The sequence below is a fragment of the Rhinolophus sinicus genome, chromosome 1 (genome assembly GCF_057876585.1).
Source record: "Rhinolophus sinicus isolate RSI-liver-muscle chromosome 1, RSI-T2T, whole genome shotgun sequence".
NCBI lineage: Eukaryota > Metazoa > Chordata > Mammalia > Chiroptera > Rhinolophidae > Rhinolophus > Rhinolophus sinicus.
The window spans coordinates 212,844,607-212,856,081 of record NC_142501.1 but is presented as its reverse complement, the minus strand read 5'-3'; the positions used below and the strand labels follow the sequence as shown (position 1 = coordinate 212,856,081).

Genomic DNA, 11,475 nt, shown 5'->3' with positions numbered 1-11,475 from the left:
ACGTTCACGATTACGCCTCCTGTGCAAGCGCTCTCGCCTCCATGTTCGTTCTGGTGTCTTTCTCGCGTGGCAGAGTTACAGTGGTGCGTTCCTGTGTGGGCACAGCCCTGGGCGTTGCTTATGACAGGTGACGTCAACTGTCACCTACGTGTCCCCGAGAGGAACGGGGAACGGTGGGCACTGCCAGTTTTGGCCAACATCACCAGCACTGTCTGCAGAATCTAGTGATGTCCCAAAACCCTCAAAGATTTGACACTCTTTTTTTTTTGGACTTTAGTCCTCAGTGGGGATTTTGCCATTCCCTAGAGGGTCTCTGTCAGAATCAAAAAGAAATGAAAACTAACTCAAATCATGTGATGTAAGACAGAAGAACATAGACCAAATGTCTGGAATTAAGTGTAAGATAAATGAGTGACAGAACCTCAGACGCACACCTGCTGACTCCGCCCTTTCAGCCTTTGACGATGTAGTTGACTTTCCTGCTATCTGTGTGTGTGTTTCCATAAATTACTACAAACTGGTGCCTTGAAACAACAGAAAGCTATTCTCTCACAGTTCTGAAGGCTCTGAGAGAGAATCTGTCCCTTGCCGCTCAGATTCTGATGGTTGTCATCAATCATTAGCTTTCTCTGGTTTGTGGCCTTAGAACTCCAATATCTGCCTCCGTGGCCACGTGGCCTTTTCCTGTGATTCTCTGTCTCTTCTGCAAAGACCCTACTTCCAAATAAGGTTGTAGGTACAGTGGGTAGTGACTTAGGCATGTCTTGTGGGGAGGGCATAACTCAACCCCCAATATTGTCCAAATGGGTTTAGCCTTGTTGGGGAAGCCAAAAGGTTAATAATTACAAATATTACTGTTTGCTGATGTGTGTGGGGGACCTGGGCTAAGCACTGAGAGTGCAGAACTAAATTAGATCCTGCCCTTGAAAAACCTTCAGGCCAATAGCGGAGGCAGATAGATAAACAGGACAATGATTATGGGACATGAAAAGTACAAGACAGTGAAGACATGTAGAGGGTTCAAAAATTGCAGACAGGGCCAGCCCAGTGCCTCAGGCAGTTGGAGTTCCATTCTCCTAATGCCAAAGGCTGCATGTTCAATTCCCACATGGGGCAGTGCCAGATGGTTCAGTTGGTTGGAGCGCAGGCTCTCAACTGCAAGGTTGCTGGTTCGACTCCTCAACTCCCGCAAGGGATGGTGGGCAGCGCCCCCTGCAACTAAGATTGAACACGGCACCTTGAGCTGAGCTGCCTCCCGGATGACTCAGTTGGTTGGAGTGCGTCCTCTCAACCACAAGGTTGCCGGTTCGACTCCCGCAAGGGACGGTGGGCTGTGCCCCCTGCAACTAGCAATGGCAACTGGACCTGGAGCTGAGCTGCGCCCTCCACAACTAAGACTGAAAGGACAACAACTTGACTTGGAAAAAGTCCTGGAAGTACACATTCTTCCCCAATAAAGTCTTGTTCCCCTCCCCCCCAAAAAGAAATAAAATGATTATTTTAAAAAAATTACAGAAGCAAATTGTTTACTCTCTAAGTCTCCTCCTATCTCAAAAGAAGTGTTGTGAAAGGAGGACTAGGTGACCACTGAGTGAAGTAGAACTAACACTGTAAATAAAGGAAAAATCTGCAAGGGAGTCCTGACCTCAGAACACCTGGTTGTCTAAATAAAGAGCACAGAACAAAACTAAATAGTTCCCAAAAGTATAGTAATTTCTTCAGATTGGAACAAAACAAGTCCCTCTCCCATATTCTCTGCAAAAAGCAACACATACCTGCAGTCGGTGTTACTGCAACCAGGAGCAATGTTTCATTAGGGCATTTGCAACTTACAGGAGAAGCTTCATTGACTTAGGGGACTGGTGTTAGACTGGGCTTTCTGGTTATTTTAGTTGCTCTGAGGAGGCAAAGTGCTTTTGTTTTTTTTTTTCATTTGGCTTGGTATGTAATGTCCCTAAGAAAACAGCAGCAAGGCAAGGTGTCCGCTCTGATTTCTCATGTACAGCAAGAATGCTGTTTCCTTTAAATATGAGCTCGAGTCCCCAGACATTTCTTTTCTCAGGCTCTGTGCTCCAACACGTCTGGGCCCTTTTGTGGCGCTGAGGCCTCCCTGCGTCCTGGCACTGACTGAGTCCTGCTGTTCTGCTGCATGTACCATGGGCCTAGCAGGAAGTGATCCATCGCTGAGCAGAGACCTGGAGGCCAAGGGCTTGGCAGTGACAGGGCAGAAATCCAGAGGCCAATGTTTCCAGGGAGGTGAAAAAGTCCAGTTCAATACGGGTGGGTATTCTTGCATGAGACTGTGTCAGTTCCTTGCTGGAAACCCACCCAGTGCACTAAGAATACCGTTAACCTGCCTCTTGCCTACCTTCTCCAACATCCCACACAAACTGGTTCTGCCTTCTCTTCTAACTTCACTTCCCCTTCCTCTCACCTGCTCAGCTCCCACCACAGCCGCTGTTTTTGGAACTCGCCGAGCTCATTCCCTCATTCTCACCCCTAGAGCTTTTCTCTAGGTGTTCCCTCTGCCTGGAATGCTCGTTCCCTATCTTCTCCCAATTAAGAAATCAGATTAAATGTCCCCTCCTCAGACAAGGCTCCCCTGACCTCCCAACTAAATAACCCCCAGGTTCTTTATATCTTATTACTGTTTTTTTGTAATTATCCAAACATTGTGTGTTGTCTCCTCCCTCTGAAGCACAAGCATCCTTAGGGCAGGAACCCTGTTTGGCTTATCACCATAGCCCTAGCTTAGTTTTTGGCGTATAGGAGTCGCCCAATGATTAACTGCTGAATGAAAAGGTGTCTAAGTGAAGAGAATGTGGCCGGAGAGCTGTGTAGATGGCAGGCTGTCCAGGACTGTCTCTCTGGGGAGAAGCAGAGCCCCAACCAGAGGCTGCTGGGCAGAAGCTGGCAAGGTCCAGGTTTAGGGCAAGGTTGCTGCCCATGGCCTGGGTTTGGGAGTGGTCTCTAGACATTACTATCCTATAGAACTTTGTGAGGATGGAAATGTTCTATATCTGAATTGTCCAGTGTTGACCTTGAACAAATAAACAGCCAGATGTTCCTCCAGCAAAATGGGTTTATTGGGGAACAACAAAGAATTACAATTCAGGACACATGGTCTAGGGGTGAACCACAAGTTCAAGTCTCCGACAACAAAGGAGAGGAATGTTCTTTTATAGAGGAAAGGGGGCTCAGCGGGGCTGTCCTACACAGAGAGGAAACTGGGAATTGTTAGTGTAGTCGCTGTTCATTGGCTGAGTGGTAGCTGGGGGAGGGAAAGTAGTCTTTTCCTGTTTGGGGTAAAGACTCCAACAGGAGAGCTCCCCCTACAGACTGTCCCAATTTCCATTTAAATGAAGTTTCTGCTTATTATTTTTCACAAATACAGTAGCCACATCTGGCTACTGAGCACTTGCAATGTAGCTAATGCAACTAGGGAACTGAATGTTAAATGTATTTAATTTTCACTAATGCACATTTAAATTCAAGTAGCCCCAGGAGGCTGGGGGCTACTGCATCGGACAGGGCATCTCTAAAGAGACTCAAGGGTCTCCCCACACATCACACACCGGGCCCTCATCCCCTAAGTGCTGGAAGCTGGGTGGAGGGGGGGAACACCGTGTCCGAGGCTGGCGGGGAGGCCCTCTGTGCTCTGAGTTTCCGAGTGCCAACCCCATCATGCGATTGAACATGGGCTTCCGCCCACTCCAGCAGAGCCTTGCTCTTCCCCAGTACCACACTCAGGGGCCTACTGTGTGATGCGACATTACTAGGGGGAAGGACGCTGGTGCTGGGTGCTGGCGGCCATGGCAGCGCTCTGAAACCCCACACTTGGCATTGAATCATCATGGCCCATCCCAACCCAGGGAGTTGTGGCTGCTTTCCAACTACCCTTCCGTGACTGCTGAATCAGTGAGGGAGGTGGCGGTGGTGGTGGAGGAAGAAGGAAGGGGATAAGGAGAGACAAATGCCCGAGTCTGGGGGCAAACTTTAGTGTTAACAATGTGTTCAAATAATTGCAGTTAGCAATGACGGCCAATAGAGCCAATGACTGAAAATGAGCAGGCAACGGGTGTGCCACACAGAAAGGAGAGGAACAGATGTCAAAATGAGAGGAGTGGGTGGGTGGGGACTGATGGCAGAGCTCCACTAGAGGCCTGCCAGGTCATTAGCTGAGTTAGGACAGAGCTCTCACCTCCCCTGCTGTTTACACCAGCTCCACTGCAGCTCCTGGCAGTTTTACGGAGAACTAGCTAACAAAGTGTGGACAGAACCAAACTCCCTTTCCTTTCCCCAGAATTGCTCCCCTATGCCCATCCCAGTGGCATCTCCTTCCACCCAGGTCCCAGCAAAACAACCCAGAGCAGTGCAGGGCCCCTTCCTCTCTCCCTCTCTCACCACTGTGCAAAACATGTTCAATGCCCACCCGATTCTACCTAGGGATGCCCAGGGCACAATCCCCATCAGATACAGGCCAAGCGGTGACCTGGGGCCAGGGAGGGGACTGAGTTCTGGGTACCGGATGATTGACAAGCAAAGACCTGAGGTGGGTCCTGAAGCAAAGCTAAGGTCAGAGCTGGGAACAACTCTTAAACCCAATCACCAGTACAGGAAACTAAATGGAGTGAAGAAATGAGGCCAAAACTTGCTAGTAGGAGCCAGTCCTGATAAATCGGGAGGGTAGGTGTAGACAAATGTGAGAAGAGGAGGGAGGAAAGAGGGAGGCGGGGAAGGGAGGAGAGCCTGAAGGCATTCAAAGGGTGAGAAAATCGGCTTTGTATGGTCTCTGGGTACATTTTGTGAGGAGGCCCAGTCTTATGAAGAACCGACAATAACCCCCTCTCCCCCCCTGGCCCCACGGCTGCAGGCCGGCCCCAGGGCTCCTCACCTCTCACCTGTACTAGTTCACCAGGTGCTCCTCCATCCTCACCTTTAGCCGACCCTCCAGTGTCCACTCAGAAATGTCTTTGCTCTCTCTCTCACTCCCACAGTGGACTCAACTGATTTCCAAGTGGAAAGATGTTTTTCTTATGTCAGTAAAACATGTGAACCTGACGTACTTTCTAGTAGTTGTAATTTTGGAAGCAACTGTGACCTAAAGGAGGTGTGAATTCTGTAACGAAAGGTTTTTTATTACTCTCAAAAGTATCTCCAAACATCTGAAAAACAATAGTACGTGTTTTTATCAGACCATTCTTATTAGATCTGCATTCCTGGGTGCTCTCCTGGGCTCAGGGGCCCCCTGCAGCAATGCCACAGTCCCCTGGCAGGAAACACTGCCTAGAGGATGGAGCGTCTGTTCTGAGAGCTTAGTGTGGCACACACGAGGCCCTAGTTTGTCCGTCAGTCTCTTCCTTCTGCTTTTGCAACAGGAAGGTCCCACTGATACCCCTAATTATAAGTCTGTTTGGAGTAAGAGTTGCAACTGTGAAGAAAAAAACGTTGTCACGGCATGAAGGGGACGGTATTTCAAAGTAGGAGTAGAGAACGTCAGCATCTCCACAGATGTCCTACCAACACCTTAAACTTGACACAGCTCTGAAATTGAACTTTTTTGCTTCCCCATGACTGCACTGCCCATCTTCCAGTTCCCTTTAAATGAAAAAGTTTTGACTTTCTTTATAGGGCCAATTGCCAAGTCCAGCTGACTGTCTCTCGGTGGATTCATATCATGAGCGTGTCTCAGTTTGGATTCCCCCAAACAGAGCGTGAGACAAGGCTTCGCGTGCAGGGGTTTCCCAGGGAGCTGACCCCATGGGCAGGAGTGCGGAAGTGGAAAGCATGAGACAGAAAGAAAGAAACCTAGGAAAGGCTGGATTATCGAGTCGGTTACTGGGCTGGGCAGCCAGGGCTCAGTGGCACCCGGACACTCTCAGAACTGGGTAGCGCCAGGGTTCTCTGACTCTACGCAGCACTTGGCAGTACCTGCTAATTCGACAGTTCCAGGCCCCAGCCAGGGGTTCTGATCCCGCAGCTCTGGAGTGGGCCCCAGGAACCGCTACGAAACAAATATCCCAGGGATTCTTACGCAGGGGGCACCTGGGAAGAGCGCCGGGAGCGTCCCCGAAGGCTCTCCGGCCGCGGGCACGACCCGGACGACCTCGGCTGTCCCGGAGCTCGAACGCGATCTGCGTTTCCCGGGCGACGGGGGCGGGCGGAGCGGCGCGATGACGTCAAAGGGGGCGGTGGTGGAGAGGCGGCGCGGCTCGGGCCGCGGGGCAGGACGCGGGTACGCGCGCTCCGCCCGCGCTCGGACGTCTGCTCCGCCCAAAGACATCTACTGACCGCCTGCCGTGCGCGCTGACCCGGGGCGAGGACCCGCGAACCCGAGCGAACGGCGAGATCTGAAGGTGAAGCCCGCCTCTGCGGGAGGGTGCGGGGGCCAGGGGACCGAGTGCCGGCGGGCCGAGGGGACGGAACGTGCAAGGGCCCGGGGGTGCCCCGGGGGCCTGTGCACACCCTGCCGTCGCGCAGTTGCGGTGCACACAGCAGGCCAGGGCCGGCGGGCAGGCGGGTAAACCTGGGAAACATTTTGAGGGATTGGGACATTGTCCCCTGAGGTCACGGGGCAGCCGTCAGCTAGAGTCAGAATGACGAGCTCTGCCTGTTAGTCACCGCTTCCACAGTCAGAGGAAAGTTGGCTGAAGGCGACTGTTGCCGCCATCAGGATATCAAAGCCACAGCTCCATGCTGGAAACTGTTCCAAGTGCCACTTGTCAATTGTAACAGCCTAGGTACTAGATACAGTAAGCCCTCCCTTAACGTAAGCGAAAGGACAGGAGTATCACGAAGTTGTACCATAGGCTAATTGATGTGAACAAGAGTTAACATTGTACGCATCTCACCAACCTTGTACTGAAACAGTGTTGAAGGACGCGGTGTGATTCGAGGACCTGCCGTACTACACTACATACCAGGCTAGGATCACCGTGTGGTCCCGCTCCCGCAGCACAGACGGCAAGTGACTTCTAAGTGAGCGAGCTACTGCACTCAACTCCTCAGCTCTCGTGTTGGCATCTGCGCCAGGCAGTCTGGCTGCGGAGTCCTCCCTTGCCCCAGCTCGCCCATCGTGCAGTAATGCTGGTGACCTCAGGTGGCATGGGGCCATAGGGGACCTACGGGTTGCGTAGGATCCTGGGGTTTGGGGTCAGATGTGCCTGAAACCAGCCTGACCTTGGGCACCTGACTTCACACTAACAGGCTCCAGTTTCGTCAGCGGAACGTGAGAGCACTGGTAGTACTTGAGGTTGCTACATCATCGAGCCATCAACTGCACTCCGCGATTGCTCAGTAACTGAAGGTTATTATGATAGATCTAATAGGAGCGGAAAGAAATGAAGGGATGCAGTAGGTGTTAAAGAGGGGCAGTGAGAGGCTTGGTAACCAACTGGGTTACGGGGCCTGAAGGACGGGGGAGTTCCAGGATGACACGCAGGTTTGTAGCCAGAGGTGCCCTTGGGCCACTGGCCAGGTGAGCCTGTGCGTACAGAGGACAGGCTGGGTCAGGACTGAGGTGAAGTCGGTGTTGAACATTCAATGCATGAGGACGGCCAGAACAGGAGAGGGAGGGGCGTCCAGGAAACTAACAAGTGAGCACGTGGGTCTGGACATAGGGACGTGGGGACACTCCGTTCTCGAAGAACACGGCCTGTTTACCTTGGCGCTTCATGCCCCGACCCCAGGGCCACCCACGCTCTCCCCGTCTCCTGGTCCCTGTTGTTCAGGAGTGAGAATGAGGAGATCTCCCCTTGCCTTCTGTTTGGGGAAAAGGGACGTTAGCGCTAAACATGGTCCTCCTCTTGTGCTGTCCCTGTGGAGTTACAGTTTTTCTCTTACTTGTAACACGTCGCACTTGCACAGTTGCTCACAGATGATTTTAATAGACTGAAACACGGTCACTCAGGTGGTTCATTTTGTGCAGGCTGACATCAAGCGATGGCACCTACTTTGGAAGGGAGTGATGCTGCGCTGTTGCCAGATTTCCCCAGAGGGCCCCTGCACGCGTACCGCGCCCGCGCGTCCTTCAGCTGGAAGGAGCTGGCACTGTTCTGGGATGGCACCGACATGCTGCGCTTTAAGGTGAGGCCAGCGGCTGGGCAGTGCTGGCCGTGCCGATTCCCAGTCGGGTCTGCTGGGCATCTCGGTTTATTGGCTCGATGGAGCTTTGTGCCCTCAAAACCAGGTGGCTTCCCCGGGCCTCGTCTCGGCCTCTGTGAGGTGTGGCTGGCCCTGGGCCCAGCACAGGCCTGTCTCCTCTTTGCACCCCAGGACGGCAGAGCCTCTGGGAATTGCCGAGGAATCCAGGAATGAGCACAGACTGCTTAAGCTTCCTGGGCCTCAGGCCCCCCCTGCTTTCAAAAGGACTTTCATCTGTGTCCCTGTGTTTCTGGGTTAGACTGTGTTTGATGTCGCCAGCAGCCTTGAGAAAACTTGAATAAGTGAGAGTGTAGCAAGGTTCTGTCCTTTGCCTCCAAATCGGCCATCCCCTGTCTCCTGCATTTCCAGAAGACCCTCTTCTCGACTTTGGAGAACGACCCCCTGTTTGCACAGCAGCGTGGAGGCGATCTCTCCATGGAGAAGTACCGTGAGCTGAACTTCCTGCGCTGCAAGCGGATCTTCGAGTATGACTTCCTCCGTGTGGACGACATGCTGCGGAGCCCTCTCAAAGTCCTGGGGCTGGTGACCTGCCTGGGCACGTACGACTGGTCCCTGGCTACCAAGGTCCTCCTCCACATGCTGGTAAGTAGGCGGCACAGGAGAGGAGAGGAGAGGCGTTGGCTTTCACTCCCTGGGACGCCCGAGGTTGCTCTGTGCGGGGGGCCAGGCGGGGGGAAGGACACGGAGATGGCATGAACTCCTTCACGTAAAATACATGCAGCGTGTGGGCTTGGGACACTTGCCTCGGTGGTTTGGTGTTTGTTAGTATTTGCTTGCTTTTAAAGTTTTCTGGGTATTTATGTGTTTGGGGAAATGTTTGTTTCAAGAGAATCAAAAGCAGTGATTAGAATGTGTGGGTAGAGCCCGTGGTTTTTAGTGAAAGGCCAGTTTTTTTCACCTGTATAGGCAAATTTGTACACCTAAGTCCTTGATAAATACAGTGCTATGGACTTAAGAAGTCCCCATAAGAAGGGAAGGTTTGGGACTGTTTTGCTTTATACTCACACAAAAAAAAAAAAAAGAAAGAAAGAAAGAAAGAAAGAAAGAAAGAAAGAAAGAAAGAAAGAAAGAAAGAAAGAAAGAAAGAAAAAGAAAAACAGAAGAGGATAAATGGAGCCGAGGCCTGTGTCTCCTTTCGTCTCTAACATGTGGTGGGGGTGAACTTGGAGAAGGTGGCTTCCCCTTAGCTACACACCTGGTCTGTCCCTTTGTTGTCTGATGGAAAGGTAGGCTCACCTCGCCTCCATGCACCCTCCTTCCCTCCTCTCCTGTCCCCCATGCTCTTTGTAGACCCTCAGGGGTCTTTCAGGCGCCTTACGTCCAAGGTGAGTGTGTTGAACTTACATAAACTGCTTGGGACGGGGACCCAGGTCCCCCGACTCCCGTGAGCTCAGGACAGCCATGTCCCTGGGGTTTGGACGTTCTTGCTGTGAGCCTCTCAGGGCTGCCCTCTCTGTCTGTGAAATGCTGTGGGGTGCAGAGCCAGGGGTGGGTGTTAATGTGCACATCACGTGTGACGTCCCAGGGCAGCAGTCCTTTTTCACGTCCACTTGTTCATGTGATGATGTTACATTTTCAGACTTTTGGATCAACCATTTACAGCTCTGGTTCTGAAAGACACTTCAAATATATTCCCAAGGTCTTCAATATGGAGGTAAGTTTAGGGTCGTGGTGAGCTATGAGCCCACGATTTCTCACCCATTCTCCTTAGAGACTTGTGGGAAGGGCAGACTGCAGCTGGGTGGGCCTCGAGGGAGGGTTACCTTATTTAATGGTGTTCTAAGTCTTCTCACCAAGTAGCTAATGCTGTTCTTTCCAAACGTGGGTCTGCTGGATTCCTAGTACTATATGACTTTAGCTCTTTCTTATCAAAGCTAAGCTAAAGCCTTCCGTTTTCTTCTACTACCTGGGAGCAGTTGCAGCCACCGTGCTGACTTAGGCCATTGGCAGCCCATCTGACCTGCTGTTGTCACGGGCTGGGAGGTGTGGCATCCAGCACAGTGATGATTAGATCGATTAAGGAGAGGTGGGGCTTTAATCCATGGGAAAAGCACTTGAAGGACAGGTGGTGGCAGGGTCCCTCCAGGAACGTGAGAAAGCGCCTTTCCTGCCTGACAGCGTTTTGTGCTTCCGTATTAGATTTTTGGATGTTTTGCTCTGACTGAAGTGAGTCATGGGAGCAACACCAAGGCCATCCGAACGACCGCTCACTATGACCCCACCACTGAGGTAGGCGGGCCCTTCCCATCGCCCTCTGGGCTCCGAGCACAGAAAACATGGTGTTGTCATGAGCAAAAAAGTAATGAGACCACGGGACCTGTCTGTATACTCGCGAGCTTGTAAAGTGCACACTGAGATCCATCGTGCTGAAAAGGGGGGGGCTCAGGAGATGAGGGCTTTCAGAGGCAAAACCTACCCCACCCGGAAATTTTATTGCTTAGAGCCAGTGAGGTAGGGGATAAAATGGGCTTGGAGGGAACTCCACTCACAGGAGGTGGTCAGGGCAGGCCTCCCTGGGAAGATGACACGAGCTGGGGCTTGGCCAGCTTCCAGAAGATTCTGCATGTACTTTATTGTTTGACATGTTGGTCATCGTTTTCCATAGGAAGGTTCTGCTTTAGGTCCTGAGAGCCAGGAATGTGCTGTGTTCAGAAATGGGGCCACCGGTGCCTTACAGGGCATAAAACGTTCAGTCAGTTCTCACTGTCACCTCAAAGATTTATGAGCAGTGAATATCAAAAAGGAAGAGACATTCTTCATGTGTTTCAGTCGCCGATTATAATTTTTTCCTTGTGCAGGAATTCATCATCCATTCCCCTGATTTTGAAGCCGCCAAATTCTTGGTTGGCAACATGGGCAAGAGCGCGACTCACGCAGTGGTGTTTGCCCAGCTGTACACGCCGGGGGGCCAGTGCCACGGCCTGCACTCCTTTGTCGTCCAGGTGGGCTGCCCTGCGCGCTGTGTGAGAGGGGAGGAGGCAGGTTTTACCCCGGGGACGTTTGGCAGTGTGTGGAGACATTTTCATCACAGCTGCGGGCAGGGGCGTACTTCTAGCATCTCGTGTTTTGAGCAAGACGAAGGACACGGTGAACCATCCTCGGATGCTCAGGTCTGCCCCACCTGCACCCCAAGGAACAATTGTCCAGCCCCAAATATCAGGGGTGCCGACGTTGAGAGGCCCTGGGCCCCGGGCCCCAGGGCGTCAGGGGGAGGGCTCTGTCCTCCTAGCGGCCACATCAGCATCGTCTCAGACACTCACAAATCTGGATTGCCGGGCCCACCCTCCCGGGACTCCCGACTGAGCAGGTCTG

General features: G+C 52.2%; 1 protein-coding gene across 4 annotated transcripts in view; it reads left to right on the top strand.

The window, feature by feature from the left end:
* The first annotated feature begins 6,194 nt into the window (after positions 1 to 6,194).
* The window catches only part of ACOX3 (acyl-CoA oxidase 3, pristanoyl), a 37,434-nt gene continuing 32,153 nt past the window's right edge, over positions 6,195 to 11,475 (top strand). Inside the window, exons 1-7 of one of the 4 annotated variants that reach the window (XM_088793104.1) lie at positions 6,195 to 6,356; positions 6,871 to 6,963; positions 7,928 to 8,085; positions 8,512 to 8,745; positions 9,743 to 9,817; positions 10,303 to 10,392; positions 10,962 to 11,105. In XM_088793104.1, the coding sequence (XP_088649230.1) occupies positions 7,942 to 8,085; positions 8,512 to 8,745; positions 9,743 to 9,817; positions 10,303 to 10,392; positions 10,962 to 11,105 (687 nt within the window). In that variant the 5' untranslated portion in view covers positions 6,195 to 6,356; positions 6,871 to 6,963; positions 7,928 to 7,941. Of the gene's footprint in view, positions 6,357 to 6,870; positions 6,979 to 7,125; positions 7,307 to 7,927; positions 8,086 to 8,511; positions 8,746 to 9,742; positions 9,818 to 10,302; positions 10,393 to 10,961; positions 11,106 to 11,475 lie in introns of those variants that run through there. The other 3 variants (XM_074320743.2, XM_019711493.3, XM_074320747.2) reach the window with 3 other exon arrangements.